General features: G+C 32.9%; 4 protein-coding genes and 1 pseudogene across 12 annotated transcripts; 4 read left to right on the top strand and 1 right to left on the bottom strand.

The window, feature by feature from the left end:
- Positions 1 to 1,470: 1,470 nt before the first annotated feature.
- Positions 1,471 to 4,583, top strand: LOC145004825 (protein FIP1-like). Of its 5 annotated transcripts, none has more exons than XM_078963828.1 (13): positions 1,471 to 1,756; positions 2,115 to 2,206; positions 2,286 to 2,390; positions 2,463 to 2,512; positions 2,588 to 2,727; positions 2,821 to 2,876; positions 2,945 to 3,041; positions 3,128 to 3,212; positions 3,332 to 3,394; positions 3,488 to 3,547; positions 3,666 to 3,758; positions 3,828 to 3,890; positions 4,459 to 4,583. In XM_078963828.1, exons 1-13 carry the CDS (start codon positions 1,701 to 1,703, stop codon positions 4,486 to 4,488), a joined length of 990 nt encoding a protein of 329 aa, XP_078819954.1. In that variant the 5' UTR covers positions 1,471 to 1,700; the 3' UTR covers positions 4,489 to 4,583. The 5 variants fall into 5 exon arrangements, with proteins under 5 accessions (XP_078819954.1, XP_078819951.1, XP_078819950.1 ...); XM_078963825.1 differs by lacking the exon at positions 4,459 to 4,583 and adding an exon at positions 3,993 to 4,198 and having other exon boundaries at positions 2,282 to 2,390; XM_078963824.1 differs by lacking the exon at positions 4,459 to 4,583 and adding an exon at positions 3,993 to 4,198.
- On the top strand, positions 4,507 to 5,945 carry ORG4 (OBP3-responsive protein 4 (ORG4)). Of its 4 annotated transcripts, none has more exons than XM_078963833.1 (6): positions 4,507 to 4,614; positions 4,815 to 4,955; positions 5,055 to 5,207; positions 5,283 to 5,458; positions 5,552 to 5,657; positions 5,728 to 5,945. In XM_078963833.1, exons 2-6 carry the CDS (start codon positions 4,824 to 4,826, stop codon positions 5,776 to 5,778), a joined length of 618 nt encoding a protein of 205 aa, XP_078819959.1. In that variant the 5' UTR covers positions 4,507 to 4,614; positions 4,815 to 4,823; the 3' UTR covers positions 5,779 to 5,945. The 4 variants fall into 4 exon arrangements, with proteins under 4 accessions (XP_078819959.1, XP_078819956.1, XP_078819960.1 ...); XM_078963830.1 differs by having other exon boundaries at positions 5,736 to 5,945; XM_078963834.1 differs by having other exon boundaries at positions 5,552 to 5,649; positions 5,736 to 5,945.
- Positions 5,946 to 7,978: 2,033 nt separating this feature from the next.
- On the top strand, positions 7,979 to 8,748 carry LOC145004505 (Putative membrane lipoprotein). The gene has a single exon (XM_078963438.1). The coding sequence runs from the start codon at positions 8,023 to 8,025 to the stop codon at positions 8,581 to 8,583; it is 561 nt and encodes a 186-aa protein (XP_078819564.1). The 5' UTR covers positions 7,979 to 8,022; the 3' UTR covers positions 8,584 to 8,748.
- Positions 8,749 to 8,899: 151 nt separating this feature from the next.
- LOC145004503 (Acyl-CoA N-acyltransferases (NAT) superfamily protein) lies at positions 8,900 to 10,746 on the top strand. Of its 2 annotated transcripts, XM_078963436.1 has the most exons (8): positions 8,900 to 9,184; positions 9,309 to 9,457; positions 9,519 to 9,773; positions 9,851 to 9,887; positions 9,956 to 10,021; positions 10,093 to 10,197; positions 10,277 to 10,433; positions 10,521 to 10,746. In XM_078963436.1, exons 2-8 carry the CDS (start codon positions 9,360 to 9,362, stop codon positions 10,661 to 10,663), a joined length of 861 nt encoding a protein of 286 aa, XP_078819562.1. In that variant the 5' UTR covers positions 8,900 to 9,184; positions 9,309 to 9,359; the 3' UTR covers positions 10,664 to 10,746. The 2 variants fall into 2 exon arrangements, with proteins under 2 accessions (XP_078819562.1, XP_078819563.1); XM_078963437.1 differs by lacking the exon at positions 8,900 to 9,184 and having other exon boundaries at positions 9,193 to 9,457; positions 10,093 to 10,155.
- On the bottom strand, positions 10,477 to 12,527 carry LOC145004502 (pentatricopeptide repeat-containing protein At3g12770 pseudogene; annotated as a pseudogene).
- Positions 12,528 to 17,291: the final 4,764 nt, after the last annotated feature.

Below are 17,291 nucleotides of genomic sequence, written 5' to 3' on the forward strand. Positions count from 1 at the left end.
TCCAATATGTCCTTTTTGATATATATATATATATATATATATATATATATATATATATATATATAAAGAGAGAGAGAGAGAGAGAGAAAGAAAGAGAGGTGGGCCCCAAGTTTTGTCTATGTATCCTCTAAACCGGCTAAAACAAAGTAAAAGGGACTAAAAAAACAAGTTGCCCATAACTTGGTTTCCTCATAAAGCCAGGAAAAAACTTAAGTGACTAAAATGGTTAACCCTAAAAAATTCATGGGCTATATGTGTCATTTTCCCTTATTTATAATAACATATGTTTATAAATATTTTAACTGTATAATCATGTTATATGTAGTACAAGACATTAGCCTTTACATATCACAAGACGATGAATTGAGGAAGTAATGTTGATGGAGATAGTGGAGTGGTAACACTTGAAATCCTGACTATCTAGAGGGTTTTTCATAAGGATCATAAGTTGGGACGATAAATGTTGTGTGATAGCCCGAAACTTTAGAACTTGGTTACATAAACATAAATTTCCTTAATTTCCTTGGCTAGGATTTAAGTTGGATTTGATCAAATGGTTATCATATAAAAAATGTTTTTATATAATTTTAGTAGTATAGTGATATGAAAAAGGGTTATATAAGGTTGGTAGGAGCAATGTTGTGGATACCAAGCTCCATGTTAGTCTTTTCTTTGCCCACCTCATTGCTCCGTTTTGCTAAGGAGAAAAACACAACAGTAAAATATCGATGAATGACAAAATCTCAACATGTGGACCTTGCCACGTTTACATTGCAATAAGTGATGCCTAGCCGACTTCCTTCACCCTTTCACCTTAAGGCTGAAGGATATTATGTCATGGTTCTACCATGACAAAGACTTGCCATCTCCACCTCACTTAACCACTATGTTTGCCACATACCAGGAGTGGTGTATCAAAAAGAAAAGATGAAGAAGAGAAAGTGACATTCGAAGAGAGAGCGGCTAATTCTCACCGAACTCAATTCGAACCACGTACCCAACACTACGGGCATGTTTGACACAGAGCTTTTGGAAGGGTTTGAGAACTTCTAGCTTTTAACTTTTGATAAAACGCTCTAGTTTAAACAAAAAACTTCGTTTGACAGTACGAGCGTTTAACTTTTAGTTTTAACAAAACGCTTTGATTCTAAAAACTACCTCATGTAGCGTTTAACAAAACGCTACTGAGCTTTGAAATCAATTTTCATAATTACCCTTAAAAATATATTTGTATATTTTTAATCAATTGTCCTTTTATGTAATTTTATATATTTCAAAAAATTCAGTATAATTTTGTCAAACATTCATATAACAAATAAAAGTTACAGTTTTCACTACCAACTACCTGCTACACGCTACCTACTACTAACAACTATTTTTGTCAAACTAGCCTTAACCGTCGTTGATGAGGTGGCGAACCGTGTTTTTAAGTTCTAACCACATTCATACCTAACAGCCTAAAATGAAACAAAACATTTGCTAAAGTCGTTGATATTTTACGACAATAAGCCCCTGCCAACTTCTTTTTAGACTAGGTTATCCTCATGCTTTGATTGTTGACATCAAAGGAAGTAGCCATTTGTTTCACTGTCGCCATCAATTTATTCTTCAACACAGTCGATCGCACAAAGGTGTTCCCGTAATCTGATAGAAAGGTGTGTTAACTCTCAACACTATAAATCTGAAAACCCTACACGATCATGTCGTCGGATCGACATGCTGCCTCCAATTCTGCATCTCCCCAAGACAACAATCTGTAAGTTGTGTATTCTGACTATTCTCCTTTGTTTTCAGTTTGATTGCTTATTCGACTAATCATTTGTGTTCAATCTGAAATCAGATGAATTACTCTGTAATTTCATTTTTTCTGTCTATGGGAGTATAAAACCAGAGCTTACAATCAAAATTCAACTTCACCAGTTCCAGTTTCAACCCATAGAATTGCTTCTTCCAAAACACAGTATTGTTTAGTCAACTGGAGTCCAAGATCTATAAAATTAGAGCTATAATTTGATCAAATACGAAACTTATTTTTCCCCAAATTTCAACCCTAACGAGCTTGTTTGAACTTAATTGATTGACAATGACATTAACTTGTTCTTCGTTCGCTTTAGATTCCTTGATATATCCAACGAGGCTCCTTTATCTGGACAACGCAAACGCACAGGCATCATGGGTAGCATTTTTTACTGCTTACTTTTGGCAAGTATAGTATCTTCTTTCTTCAATAAAAGCACATCACCATCAATGGTAAAAGGTCTAATTTCTTTGATTCTTATAGTCAGGTTATGCCGCTTTAGCTGTAGCAGCTCCATGGATCTTCAGATCCAAGCAAAAGCTGTTATCACAGTGGCTCTGCACATCCACCATTATTCTCTTAGTTGTCACAGGTTCTTACTGAATTCTATTGAAGCTGATTTTTTTATCGACATCAAGTATGATGATAGCTATCTTGTTTACAGGCATATTCCAACAATACATGGTTTATCAAGTCAAGAAAATCAGATTACAGGTAACAACTAGCTTGCAATCACATACATTCTTTTGATACATAATCATAAGATTGATTTTGATTTTCATTGTGTAGGGTTACTATATATTTAGTCAAAAATTGAAGCATATTATTCGATTACCATTTGCCACTATGTCATATGGTACTTGTGCAATGCTACTGGTGATGGTTTGGGAACCCCATATAAGTATCCTTCCAATTTCCATGTTACTCAGGTAATTCATTACTAAAATCTGAAAAATGAAACCCTAATTTTAAAATTTGGGAATTGGGACTTTCTTACTTAAGTTTGTTATAATATATTTCAGGATTATCATGGTGGCTGAAGTTATCTTTGCTGGCTCTTTCATGAGTATCTATATCGGTTAGTTTATTAACATGAAAAATGACATTTATTTTTGGTATTATTGATTAAATGTTAAATTATTACAGGAAATGTTCACCAGTATAATTCATTGGACACCCAACCAGATGTTTTGAAATCTTTATATTCTCCTCTACAACAATCAAGCTCCTTAGAAGGGTTGAGGTGTGAGTTAAATATTTTCCATATTTATCTTTTTACATAATGAATTGTATAATTAATTAATTACTAATAATATTATTTATAACCAGCTATTATGATGGTGGTAGACTCTCTGATCAGCAAATGGCTTTGCTACAATATCAGCAAGAGAACCTTAATTTTTTGAGTGAAGAGGTAACTATAAAATATAAATAAAAAATATAAAATGTTTTTTGCATTTAAAAAGTTGTCATTTATATATATATATATATATATATATATATATATATATATATATATATTATAACTTGTAGATTCTGAGATTACAAGAATGTTTACTTAAATATGAAAGATCTAGTGATGGTGTGACACCTCAGGTAATATTTGCCAGTTGCCATCTGTCATTTATTTATTTATTAAATTATTTATTTTTCTTGTTGTGTTAAATTCCCATTGAATGTAATTTGCAGGTTGATCTTGCTTATTTATTAGCAGCTCGTGATCAGGAACTACGAACACTTTCATCCGAGGTGAATCTTGATATTTTGTTTATTTTTTATTTTTATTTTTTTACTTTTGTGTTATGGGATATGAAATTTATATATGAAAAAGATAAAGAATATTTTTTATAATTTTTTTTTTTTGTAGATGAATCAAATGCAATCTGAGTTAAAACTTGCACGATCTTTGATAGCTGAGAGAGACTCTGAGATCCAACGTGTACATATAACCAATAATCAGGTGAGTTTCTTGATTTTAAATATATAAGTAATTTTTGTAAAGATATTAATGTTAATGATGTATGTATAGTATGTGGAGGAGAATGAAAGGCTACGTGGCATACTAGGAGAATGGAGTAGCAGAGCAGCTAAGGTAGTTTATTTTTGTTTTATTATTTTTAATACAATATTTTTTGTGTGAAAATTAAAAATGATTTTGTTTATATATATTATATTATATAAAAAAAATATATAGCTTGAACGAGCTTTGGAGGTTGAGAGGATGTCAAACATGGAATTACAAAAAAGGACATCAGCACCAAAAGGAAGGAGCCCCCCCTCCTAGAATACATTATACATGTATAATTTTGATTTAGTATGTAGTTTAACAAAAAAAACAAAAAACAAAAATTGTAACACATCTTTTAGGGTTATAATGAAATATATGTCCTTTGTACACCATTGATCACTAACATTCTAATTGCTTACGTCACACATATTTTGTCCACCTTGGCATCTACATGGCGATCAATTGTAAACTCTCTCAATCTACAAAAGAACAATATTTTTGGAAAGCGTGGACTTTTTTTTTTTCATATTAACTTTGACAAATACATTATACATACAATGTTTGAAAAAAAAGAACCAAATGGTTAAGTAACATTCTATAAAAAAATTGAAAATGCTAATCAATGGGCTTGGATCCAAATGGATATATGTAGGTTTGGGCCTTTGGGGCTTATGGCTTTTAAAGTTTAAAGAAGCCCATTTCCGCAATTGACAAACAAAATCTTTTGATAAGCTTCGTATCCTCAGTTCCTCACTACGAACTTCGTTGTTTTCATCATCTATTCTACACAGTTGTTCGTCATCAGCAGGTACTTAAACATATATATATCCTTTCAACTTTGAATCTCCTGGGATTCCACAGTCGTCGTTGGGTTTTGATTTGATTTGATTTAATTTAGGGAACTTGTTATGAAACTCTACCTTTTGAGCTAATGTTTTATCAATACAAATAGTTTACTGGGGAAATAGGAATAGTTGCTTTTACTTTTGGTGATTGATTGTAAATTAGATTTTGAAGATGGATGCGGGTTCAAACGGGGAAGAACCCAAATCATGGGATGAGTTATACAGCATAGATTTGATGCCTTCAGAGTTGTTTTTGAAGTTCAGGGAAGAACTACAAGGATTTCGATTAGGTCTTAATTTGGAGGTATCGTATTTGTATTTCATCATACGCTTGTTAATTTCCGTTTTCCTTAAATTTCACATCATATCCAGTTTTTATTCGAAAACTGTGATTCTGTTACAGTTCTACAACGCCCCGATGAACGAATGCCAAGCAAAGCTGGTTGTGAAGCCATTGTCAAACGAGCGAAGATGGAAGTTCATATACGAGCCTTTACATCATGACATACGCCTTGTTTCCAAGAAGATTCCTCTAACCAAATTCCTAAATCTCCAGGTTTAATCACACATCTCTCTTAAGTCTCACCAAACAGTTTCTTCTGAAAAACTCCAATCAATCAATAAATCACAGGTAGGAATCGGACACAGCTTTCAGTTGCATGCAACTGGTTGGAAATGGAAGCTTACCACTTGTTTAGGTGGAGATGGTATATCTCGAATCAGGAACAAGACATCTCTAGGGTTGTTCCCTGGTGTTGATTTGAAATTTGGATGGAGGGCAGATTATGTGCTTCCAGAATTCACAGGGCGAGTATCCATTTAAATACATTCCTTCTACTTGATCTTGTTTTCTTGAGATTTGAATTATGGATGTGAAGTTAATTTGTGGGATTTTGACAGGGGTGTGGGGACTGGTGAACCATTGATAAACATGAACTCTGGTAGATTAGAAGCTTCACTTGACAGAATTGAGACCATTTTAACTCATAGATCTTCAGGTGATGAGGTATAAACTATAAATTATATCTTCTTGAAATGTTTGATAATCAGTTCCATGATTGAAGTTGACTCTCAAGATTTGCAGATGCAAGATTTGGAAATGGAGAAACATGTCAATGAAACTGTAAAATCTGATATGGAAGAATAGTAAGCCAACTCCAAGCAATGTTTGTATAGGTTTTGATACTTGAAAAGAAAAGGGTTAAAAGTCAAATTGTGAGATCTGTGAATTTTAGGTCGCTAAGGGATTTCTTTTTGACTTAACGGGTTTAATGAGTTGAGCATTTAATCTGAACAGCTATACCTTATTGTTTTTTTTTTTGACTTAATCTGGACTTAATGACTTACTTAACAGGTTAAGCAAAAAACTCGGCTTAATTTAGTAAGATGGTATTCATTTACATAGCTGTCCTTTTTCTTTCTTCTAACTCCTCTCATGGTAGTATATTGTGAAATTTGGTTTATTGAATGCAAGGTTAAATTGATCCTTTACTCACATTTACATGGCTTATTCTGTATATAAAACAACTTTATGTTCTGACATATCCATACATAATTTAATGGAGAAAAAGCAACATCTAAAAGTTTATAACCATTTAGGTGATGCTTTTTCTTAATGTAATGAACTTAATAGATGCAAAACTTTATACATACATATATATATATATAAAAGGTTGTTTTTTTCTTACTTAATACAAACAATATATCTTAGTGAGTTAAGTGAAAGGTTGGCCACTTTATATATTGAGACTCTTTCATAATTACATTAATATCAAACAAACAACTACTAGAGCATCCATAGGGTGTGTTTGGTGAGAGTAGCTGGTAGTAGGAAGCTGTAATTTTTATTTTTTTTATATGAGTGACAAAAGTAGCGAGAAACTTTTGAATATGTAAAATTACATAAAATGATAATCATTTAAAATAAATAAATATATAAACATATTTTGAAGGGAAATTCTAGAAATTGATTTAAAAAGATTAGTAGTGTTTTGTTAAACGTTACATGAAGTAGCTTTTAAATTTGAAGCGTTTTGTTTAAACTAAAAGATAAATGTTCGTACTATCAAACAAAACTTTTTGTTTAAATTAAAGCGTTTTGTCAAAAGCTGGAAGCTTTCAAACGCTTTGTGTCAAACACACCCATAGTATGAGCTTTTTAAAATCTTTTTGGGTCAAAAAGTCAATCTCCTATTGCGAAAGCTTTTTCATCCGTAAATTTTTTTCAATAAGTTTGTGCAGTGTAAAATTGTTAAAATTGCGATCATATTTGTAGAATTATATAGTCCCACGATACCAGATAGGTATTTTGATCTCGATCATACTTGAATCGTTTTTTGGTGAGATTGGAGGTAGAATCGTAAGATAATAAGAATGTTGTTATTTAATATATATATATATATATATATATATATATATATATATATATATATATATATATATATATATATATATATATATATATATATATATATATATATTGTATCTTTGATTAACTAAGTGAATAAAATATGATGTATTTTTCAGGTTTTTAACTATTTGTTGTTAGTCAGTGGATGAAAAAATATTTTTTTTAAACTGTTTTTTGTAAAATTTTTTGATTCCGATTCAATTTTATGATCATGATATTGAAAATCAAAAAACGATCCTATATAAGATCTCTATCTTGACAACCTTGATTGTGCAGTTCTATCCTTGGTGTGTGATTTTTTCTCTTCATATTTGATATAGTTTATTCCTTTTAGTTTATTAAATACACCAACAAATAAGCTTAATGGAAAAGCTTTATTATACTGGACATATGTTAAAGATTTTTGGGTTGTTGAGACTACCAGAAAATTCTCATTGAAAAGCTTTGTAATTGTAGATACATTTATGGTTTTATTATAATAGTTTTGAAATAAATATTTATTTGTTATTTAGCATCATTTCAAAACAAAATGGTAAAGTAGTAATTTACTTGTATGAGGACAGATTATTCAAAGCCAAATGGCAAAATATTTTGTGATTCGCAATTGACATTATGCCAAAATCTATGATTGTTTTGTTTAAAAGATTCTCATTTTGTTAAACAAATCATATCGTTTTAGTATTTCTTTTTTTTTTTTTTTTTTTTTTTTTTTTTTTTTTTTTTTTTTGTAGTTATCCCAAGATTACAACATGAACAATTATTCACTCTTTTCAGGATTTCAAAATTTGAATTTAGCATTTCGCCAAATACTGTGTGTATTACAGACATAAAGGAAGAAATATAATCATGAAATCTGAACGTTCAACACGAGAAAGGGACCCTTTTATCCACAACGGCTAAATCTCTTCATGTATAAAATTCAAAATCTTGAAACCACAAAAACACAAGATCTTGTTTGAAAATGGCTTCTTCTTCTTCTTCTTCATCTTTTCCATATCTTGTTCTGGCATGCCTGAACTTCACTCTCTTCATCCTCTCTGCAGCTTCATTAGCACCAACATTCATCCTCAAATCATCACCAACTTCAATGGGTTGGGCACTTATCATGGTTTCTTCAATCTCTCTCCTCTCGTCTTTTATAGGTTTCTTCTCTCACTTTTGCTTCATGACTCATGTCACCCTCCTCATAGCTTCCATGGCTGCTCAAATGCTTGCAATTTTAGCCCTTTTTACACATGAAAAATCCAGCCTTTCGATGCTGAAATCACCACGAGACCCGAGAGAAGCAATGGCGTTGGTGAGGGTGGAGTGTGGGGTGTTGGTGGCGATGTTTGTGTTGCAGGTGGGTGTTTTCTGTTTGAGCTGTGGTGTGCATTGGTGTTGGGTGAGAAAGTATGAAGGAATGGAGGCGGCGATGAGGAGGAGCAGGAGTAGAAGGGTGGCGGAGGAATCGGTGGTCATTGGTGGTGTAGGGATGAAAGGGAAAGAGTTGGAGAAGATGAAAGTGGATTTTGAAGCCTGAAAATGTTTTGTTTGTGATTGTGTGAAACCGAATCAAAATGGTTGTTGTTACTGGTTATGTAACGAATCATTTTGAAAACGTTATTTATTTGTCATGTTTTAATATTAAGTACTTATTGGGGGTATTTTTGTAATTCAATGAAAAGTTGGGGAATTTTTTGTATCATTTGTTTTGTGAATTTCCCTAAAAATAATATCCTAAGAAGGATGGGATACTCGGATGAAAAGTGGTGGCTAAAAAGCCTTCCTCATGACATCCGATCAATGCCAATTGCCAACCAAATCTCAACCAAAAAGTCAAAAATACCCCCAACACCACACAATAACAATGTTTCTCGTTTTTCAACATCCATAACCATCAAACCCAGATGGCAATTTCGTAATTATCCAAAATAAACACTTTCAAGAATCTGCTACAGGGTCTGTTTTTATTCTTGTGTTGCAGAATATACACTTCATTTTCTCTCTAGCAAAAAAAAAAAAAAAAAAACAAAAACTTTTTATATACAAATGAATTGGTCAATAGCACACGAAATATCTACATAAATAAATCCATGACAGCAAGTTTTCTTTTTTAAACTCCAAGAGGGCCCACCTTGCAGGTAGGTGATTGTGTTAAGCAACAAATTAGTATCTTTTTTGTATGTTTTTTAATCTTCCTAACCAACAAACCATAATTCTCTTTAATGGTTTTATGCTTGTGGCTTTGTCTCATCTTTTCTCAAGAACAATAAAGTTGAAGACTTTTATGTTCTTCTTCACCTGGGGCTTGAAGGAATGACAACAATCGGAATCCACAAACCCCGTTTCACAATTCCACCCTACTATGGACTCCGGAATCCTCGATTCCATTCCAACCCATCAATCATCAAAATGTCAGTTTCTTTTTTCCTTTCTTTCTATCGAGATATCAAACTCATAACATTCTTTAAACAGGACAATGAGCTCAGGATCTTCACAGGGGATAAAAAAACAAGATTTATCATTAAAGATTCAAGAAAACTATATTTGTAAATCAGAAACTACAAATCTTCAATTTGATCGGTTGCAACACCATGATCAACTATTTGTTCAAGACAAGAAACATGAATTCGGGCAGTTTGTTGCACGTCGGGCAGTTCTCGATGAAGAATATTGGGCAGCAGCATGGCTTAGGGCAGAAACCCACTTGGAAGATAGGAAAGATGATAGGTAACAATAACAAAAATATATATAAAGAAAAAAAATACATGAATTCAACTTATGCTAAAATCTTTTCAATAACACAGATTTGCTGATAGCTACAGAAGGAAATTTACAGAGCAGGTAACATCTTAATTACTCTTTTGCCCTCGATTATAAATATTAACAATATTTCATTCACATTTATATAGGAGTTTAATGCGCTAAAACGACAATGTGAAACAAAACATGGACAAAAAAGTGCCTGCATTGTAACGGTATAATTACCCAATCTTATTTTATTTCATATATTATTATTATTATTTATTTAAATTATTTTTCCTAAAAGGTAAAGAAAGAAAATGGGAGTGAGAGACATACTGTACTGAAAAGTGTAGTTGGAACCCTTGATGTAAGCATCCGACCCTTCTTACATGGAGAGACCTTTCCAGGGGTAATTTGGTAAAATACCATTTTGATTCATAAACACGAATTCCAACTGTAGATAATCTAACAACAATCTTGAAACTTAGGAAAAAGTGAAAGCAACTATCTTCTTCAACACAGAAACAAAAGAACCAAAAAAACAATACGGTTATATAGCCAACTTATGTGTCGCCAAGTCAGCACGCAGACAAGGCATTGCAAGAAACATGTTACATTTCGCCATTAACACTGCCATGTCAGATGGTCAGATTTCATAGTCATAAACTTTGTAAAGAGGTTTGACTTGTTGACCAAGATCTGTTTTTTTTTTTTTTTCTTTTTTCTTTACAGGTGTAGAACAAGTGTATGTGCATGTGCACAGGAAGAACATAGCTGCACAAGAACTTTATAAAAAAATAGGATTCAAGATTGTTGATTTAGCTACCCCTCAATTATCAGGAGATAAAACATACTTACTTTGTTACATGGAATAAAAAAATGTATACATATATATAAATATATTCTCCATTATTGTATCAAAAACCAGCTACAAAAGTATGGCCACATATTCTTTTCATCTTCTTCTCATCCAAACATGTTCTCAATCTTGCAACATGTCCCCAAATATCAGCTCCAGCGTACATATCAATCATAATGACATCACAAACAACATTTCGAGGGGTAATTTGGTAAATTCTATTAGCGAGTTCTATATCCCCATGGATTCTACACGCACTAAGTAAAGCTACCCAAACATCTACATCTGGCTGAATTGGCATATTCTGAATGAATTCATAAGCTTCGACAAGTTCCCCATTTTTCCCAAGAAGATCAACCATGGAAACACAATGATCTATTCCAGGAATGATAAAATAGTCCTCTGACATGCTTTTGAAATGCTTTTTTCCTTCTTCTATAAGTCCTGAATGTCTGCAAGCTGTTAAGATAGCCATGAATGTAACACTATTAGGTCTAATTCCTTCCTCTTTCATCTTTGAGAACAAATACATTGCTTCTTTCCCATATCCATGAGATGCATAAGCCGAAATAATTGAAGTCCATGAGACTACACTTCTATGAGATAAACTGTAAAACACATTTGAAGCTAAATCCAAACTCCCACATTTTGAGTACATGTCTATGAGAGCATTTGTAATTGGAACATTGGAATCCAAACCGTTTCTTTTCACTAACTCATGTACCCGTTTACCCATATCCAATGATCCAAGACCCGCACATGCTGAAATAACACTCACCATTGTGATATTGTCAAAACTTATATTCTTTTCTTGCATTGTATTGAAGAGTTGTATTGCTGCTTCATTGGAATTATTATGTTCATAAGAAGCAATCATTGCATTCCATGAAACCAGTGTTCGAGCTTCCATTTGATCAAATAAAGCTCTAGCTATCTTAACATTACCACATTTACCATATAATGCAATCAGAGAATTAGTAAGAGAAATATACGAGTCAACCCCGAGTTTGACTCCTAATCCATGAACCAACATTCCCATGTTCAAAAACTGTAAACTTGCACAAGCAGGAAGAACACTCACAAGAGTTATAGCGTTTGGTTTAGTTCCAGAAGTGATCATTTCAATGAAAGTCTTCAATCCCTTGATTAAATATCCATTTTGTACGTTAGCTGCAACCATTGAAGTCCAAGTCACCACATTTCTTACAACTATGTCGTCAAAAGCTTGTTCTGAATCTAAAGGTTCCCCATTTTGGGCGTACATTGTCACCAAGGAGCTCTGAATGTACACATCTACATCGAACCCGATTTTAATCACGTTACAATGCACTTGTTTACCTTCCTGTAAAGCAGATACCATGGCACAAGATCTCACCACGGAAGTGAAAGTGTAGGTATCGGGTGATAATCCACTCCGATGCATGTTTCTGTATGTAAAAATAGCTTCTTTACAAGGCCCCAGGTGGGAGTAACTCCGAATCAAAGTGTTCCAGAGGAAGACGTCTCGGTGGGGCATTGCGTCGAACATCTGGCGGGCATATTCCATTGTTGGCGATAAAAGAACCGCCTTGTTGATGAGTTTGGTGGATACGGGGAGACTTTTGTGGGATCCATTAGTGAGGATGAGAGCGTGAACTTGTTTCAATTGTGAAAGGGACGAACAAGAATCAAGAAGTTCGTTGAAACGAAAGTGGGTTGAGAAAAGGGGTTGAAATTTTTCCAAGAGTGAACGTAAAGAATGAGAGAGCATGAATGTATCACCTTCTAGTTTAAAAATACCCAAAACCAGATCATAGCCCTTTTGCTCGCAGCTTTAAGCTTTTGACACCTAGAATTAAAGAGCTACCCGCTAGCAGATTAAACAAAATTAGATTGTTATGTAATTTACAATTTTAGGGATTCATATAGAAATATATCAATCCAAGGAGAAATATATTTTTTTTTCTAAATTATAAAAATGTAACTAATTTACTACAAATTTACAATATTGTCTAATAGTAGTTTTTAGCTCTATTTAACCATTAAAACCAATAAACACTTGCAAAATAACTTTTATAACCGGTTAATGAATGTTTTGATTTTTTTTTTATATATATTAAATTTATTTAAAAAAATATATTTATTTATTAAAAAACTCAATAATGATAATCTATGTCATTTTTAGAATTTTTATGATTCTTTTTAATAAATATCATTTCTATAATTAATTAATTATAAATATATCATTTATATCTTATATAACTTAAGAGAATCTTGTTGATTTGTTGCAAGAATTGCATTTTTAAATCAAATGCAACTTTATTGTTGAATTTTTAGGTCTCGAGTGTAAAACTTTTACCATAAAACTACCACTTACCAAAGATCTTTTGACAATCGAACGTCATAAGTAGCCCCCACTAGCACCATCTCCAACCCACCTTCTACATCCTTCATCACCGACCCACCATCATCACTATTGTTCACCTATTTTATTAATACCTTCCCAAAATGTAAGACATTGATAAACATATTTTTTCAAATAAATTTAGTATATATAAAAAAAGAAAATTTGTAGAAAAGCCCTTAAATTCTAACCTTAATAACGAAAAAAGTCATTCATGATTTTTATTTTTATTTTTATTTGCAGTTTAACCCTTAAAACTGGTACTAACCGGTTACAAGGGTTATTCTACAAATTTTTACCGGTTTCAATGGTTAAATTACATATATATATATATATATATATATATATATATATATATATATATATATATATATATATGTGTGTGTGTGTGTGTCTGTGTGATTTTTTTTATCAATAGAACCAAAATATAGGGACTTTTTTATAAAATTTAGACAAAATTGCAAAAATGGTCCCTGTGGTATGCAAATTTTTGGGGTTTTAGTCCAAACAGTAACTTTTTTGGTTTCGTAGTCCTTTTGGAGTGGTTTGTATGTGAAAATGGTCCCTCCGAAAATTGAAATGACTATAATACCCTTGGGGTATTTATTTTTCATTTTTCTTTCATTATTCTTAAATTTTAATATTTATTTACTTATTTTAACAATTAAAAAAATAAAAAAGGTCCCACCTCTCTCTCTCTCTCTCTCTCTCTCTCCCTTAAAAAACAAAGCAGCAACCGGAGGTTGTTGGCCTCCGTTGCACTCCTACTTCTTCCTTCTTTCTCGACAACAGACAAACCTAAATACCCCTGGAGAGCATCATTTCTAGCTGCACCCACTATCGATCGAAAACAACTCGTTGACACCCCTAATCGCTAAGTGAATCTCGTGAAAAACCCACCGGAAGTTTCCCCCATTTCACGACTGTTTTCAACCTCCAACAAGATCCCTCATTGATCCATCTACTTTAATTTGAGATCCACAAGTTATCCTTCCCGTTTTTTTGTCGAAATCAAGCCAAAACGACCAAGAACAATTACCACACGCCACCGTGGTCGGCGGTACGTAGAGCAAAGGCATAATTGCTCCGGTGGAATTTTTCAATTGAAATTAGATTTCCTAAGTTCTTAACATGTTGTTTTCCATTATATGTGTGTAGATTGTCTCCAAATCATCCCGTTTAAAAAGTTGAGTTTGGAATCGGTTTCAGATTTCTCGATCATTCCGAGTTTTCATTTTCTAGGTTTTCACAGAGGTTTTTTCTTTTTATGTGATGTAGGTTTTGTATCTGATTTCTTGTTCATCCAGTCACAATCCTGTACAGATTCAATATCAATGGAGTTATTATCGGGTTCCAGCGTGTAGATTGGAAAAGAAGCTACTTCAGAAACATCTCCTATTCTTATAGATGGATGAGCCACGTCAAAGGAGAAATACGTAGGAGGATGGTGCTCCGTTGTTGTTCCTGTTACAGAGTTGATGAGTTCCCCACCCACATCAGGACGGTGCAACGGTGGAGGTTGTGGAGGGATGTTAGTGGTGGTGAGGTTTTGAAGACCGAATACAAAAAGAAGGGGAAGCAGGTGAAGAAATAGCATTTTGGTTCCAATGATCGACGACATAGCAGTGGAGAAGGAAAAGCATGAATCCAAGTATCCAACGGTATTTTAGGGGTTGTGTGTGTTTGGAGAGAGAGAGAGAGAGGTGGGTCCCATATTTTTTATTAATAAAACCTTAAATTAAATAGAAATAAACATATAAAATATATCAAAAGGGTATTTTAGTCTTTTCAATTTAGCGAAGGACCAAAATCACAAGCAAACTACCTTAAAAGGACCACCAGTCCAAAAAAGTCACTGTTTGGACTAAAACCCCAAAAATTTGCATACCACAGGGACCATTTTTACAATTTTGTCTAAAATTTAACCAAACTATAGAAATGATTCTAGTATAACTATTTAATGGTCTATATTTTTTGCAAAATTATTTAATGGTTTGTATGTTTGAGAAAGTTGACAAAATTGCAAGAATGGTTCATGTGTTATGTCACAGCTTGCAAATTTGGTCCAAAAGGTTTGGACTCGCACGAATGGTTCAAAAGTTTGATTTCGTTGCAAGTTTGGTCCAAAGTGTTTTAAACTTTTTTATAATGATAGATTTGCCCTTTATTATTTTATTTTTTTAATTTTCTTTTACTATAACAATTAAAAATAAAACAAAAATAAAATACATCTCTCTCTTTCTTATTTGTTCTTGAACTCATGTTTCTGAGATGAAAAGATGAGGATGCAGATCCCGAGCATAAACATGATGAAGATGATCAAAATTTGTTGGGTTTTCTGGGTCTTCTTGATCAAACATGAAGATGGACAAAAAAATCTGATGAATAAACAAATTTTAAACCCCTTTGTATGTTCTTAACAAATCAAGACTCAAACTCAATTTCATGAACTAAATAACGAACTTCAAGAACTCAAGAACGATCTTTAAGTTGCAAACCCAGATGAAATCGACTTTTAAAATTGGAGTAGATGGGAAATCTTTCAAGATCAAAGTCTCTCTGTGTGTGTGTCTAACTTTCTATTTCCCTCTGATGAACATTGTTCAGTGAGTGTAGAACACAACACACACATAAACATACAATGGGTGACCTTGGTTCTTGATTATGGATCTGAAATAAAACTCAGATGCAAAATTCGAAGGTGGGTATGTTCTTGGTTCCAAATCTGAAACGAAGATGAAGAAGGGTATATTTGAAATAAAAACCACACACAAAACCCTACCTGAAGTGAAAACCTAGCATCGATTTGAAACAAAGCTAAAGAAGGTTAGCTTGATGAACCACCGATCTGAAACATAAAGCAGCAACAAAACAAGGAGAGGATGTGGCTAACGGCCGCTTTCTCGTTTTCTGAAACCCTAACATCGTCGCCACATATGTCGCTTTCAAATCTCGATGATGGTTGAGAGTGATGAACTGAGACAGGGGGATGACGACAAAGACATGAGAAAAATGCGAAGTATATCTGCTTCTTTCTGTTCGAGCTTCTTTTCGTTGTCATATTTGCTTCAAATATGTTCATCGATAGGTTCTGGTTTGGTTAGGGTGTGTGTTCATCAGATTTTGTGTTTGTGTGTGTGTTCATCTAATTTCATGCATGTGTGTTCATCAGATTTCGTGTGTGTGTGTGTTCATCTGATTTCATGTGTGTGTGTGTGTGTATGTTCATTGGATTTTATGTGTATGTATGTGTGTTCATCTGATTTCGTATGTATGTTCATCAGATTTCGTGTATGTGTGTTCATCTGATTTCATGTGTGTATGCATGTACATACGATCTGATTTTATGTGTATGTATGTATGTATGTGTGTTTATAAGATATGCTTTTTAGATGATTTTTTGGCAGAGATGAAGTGGCAAGAAAAGTTTAGGTGGAGATGGAGGTGACAAACGACGGTGGTAGCGGTGGACGGTGGTCAAACGGTGGTGGTGGTGTACGATGAGTGTTCTTGAATCTATGAATATGTTATTGGGTGTTTATCACACACAAACACACACACACACACATATATATATATATATATATATATATATATATATATATATATATATATATAGAGAGAGAGAGAGAGAGAAAGAGAAAGAAAGAGAAAGAGAGAGTGAGGGAGAGGTTGAGTGTTTCCTTTTCTTTCTTTTTCTTTTTTGATTTTTGTAATAAAAAAACTGAAAAAGGTAAAATAACAATGGCAAATATTTCTTTATAAAAATTTTGAAAATTATAGACCAAACTTGCATTAAAATCAAACTTTTAGACCACTGGCGTGAGTCCAAACCTTTGATCAAACTTACGAATTGTGACATAACACATTGACCATTCTTGCAATTTTGTTAAGAAAATTATAGCAAATGGACTTGTACAAAGTTATATTTTATTTAATAGTCTCTATGTTTAGGAAATTTATATAAATGATCCTATAAAATTATCTAGGAGCTTGTCAAACCATAAATACCAAAATGGTGATTCTGTAGCACCATTTTAGTGATTTCATTCCAACCAACCTCTAAAATGATGGTTTTTAGATATTTTTACATTTAGCTTCTATATTTGGTGTTAAAAATAATGCAACACAAAAATGGTGTGACTTTTGAAGGTTGATTAGAGTAAAATTAGCCTCTAAATTGGTGTTTTAAAGGTCCATTGGAATTGACCTAATAATCTTTAAGACATAATTATAGAAACCCTCCATTTGTAATAGCAAT

Source organism: Lactuca saligna, chromosome 7 (genome assembly GCF_052625555.1).
Source record: "Lactuca saligna cultivar CGN05327 chromosome 7, ASM5262555v1, whole genome shotgun sequence".
Taxonomy (NCBI): Eukaryota; Viridiplantae; Streptophyta; class Magnoliopsida; order Asterales; family Asteraceae; genus Lactuca; species Lactuca saligna.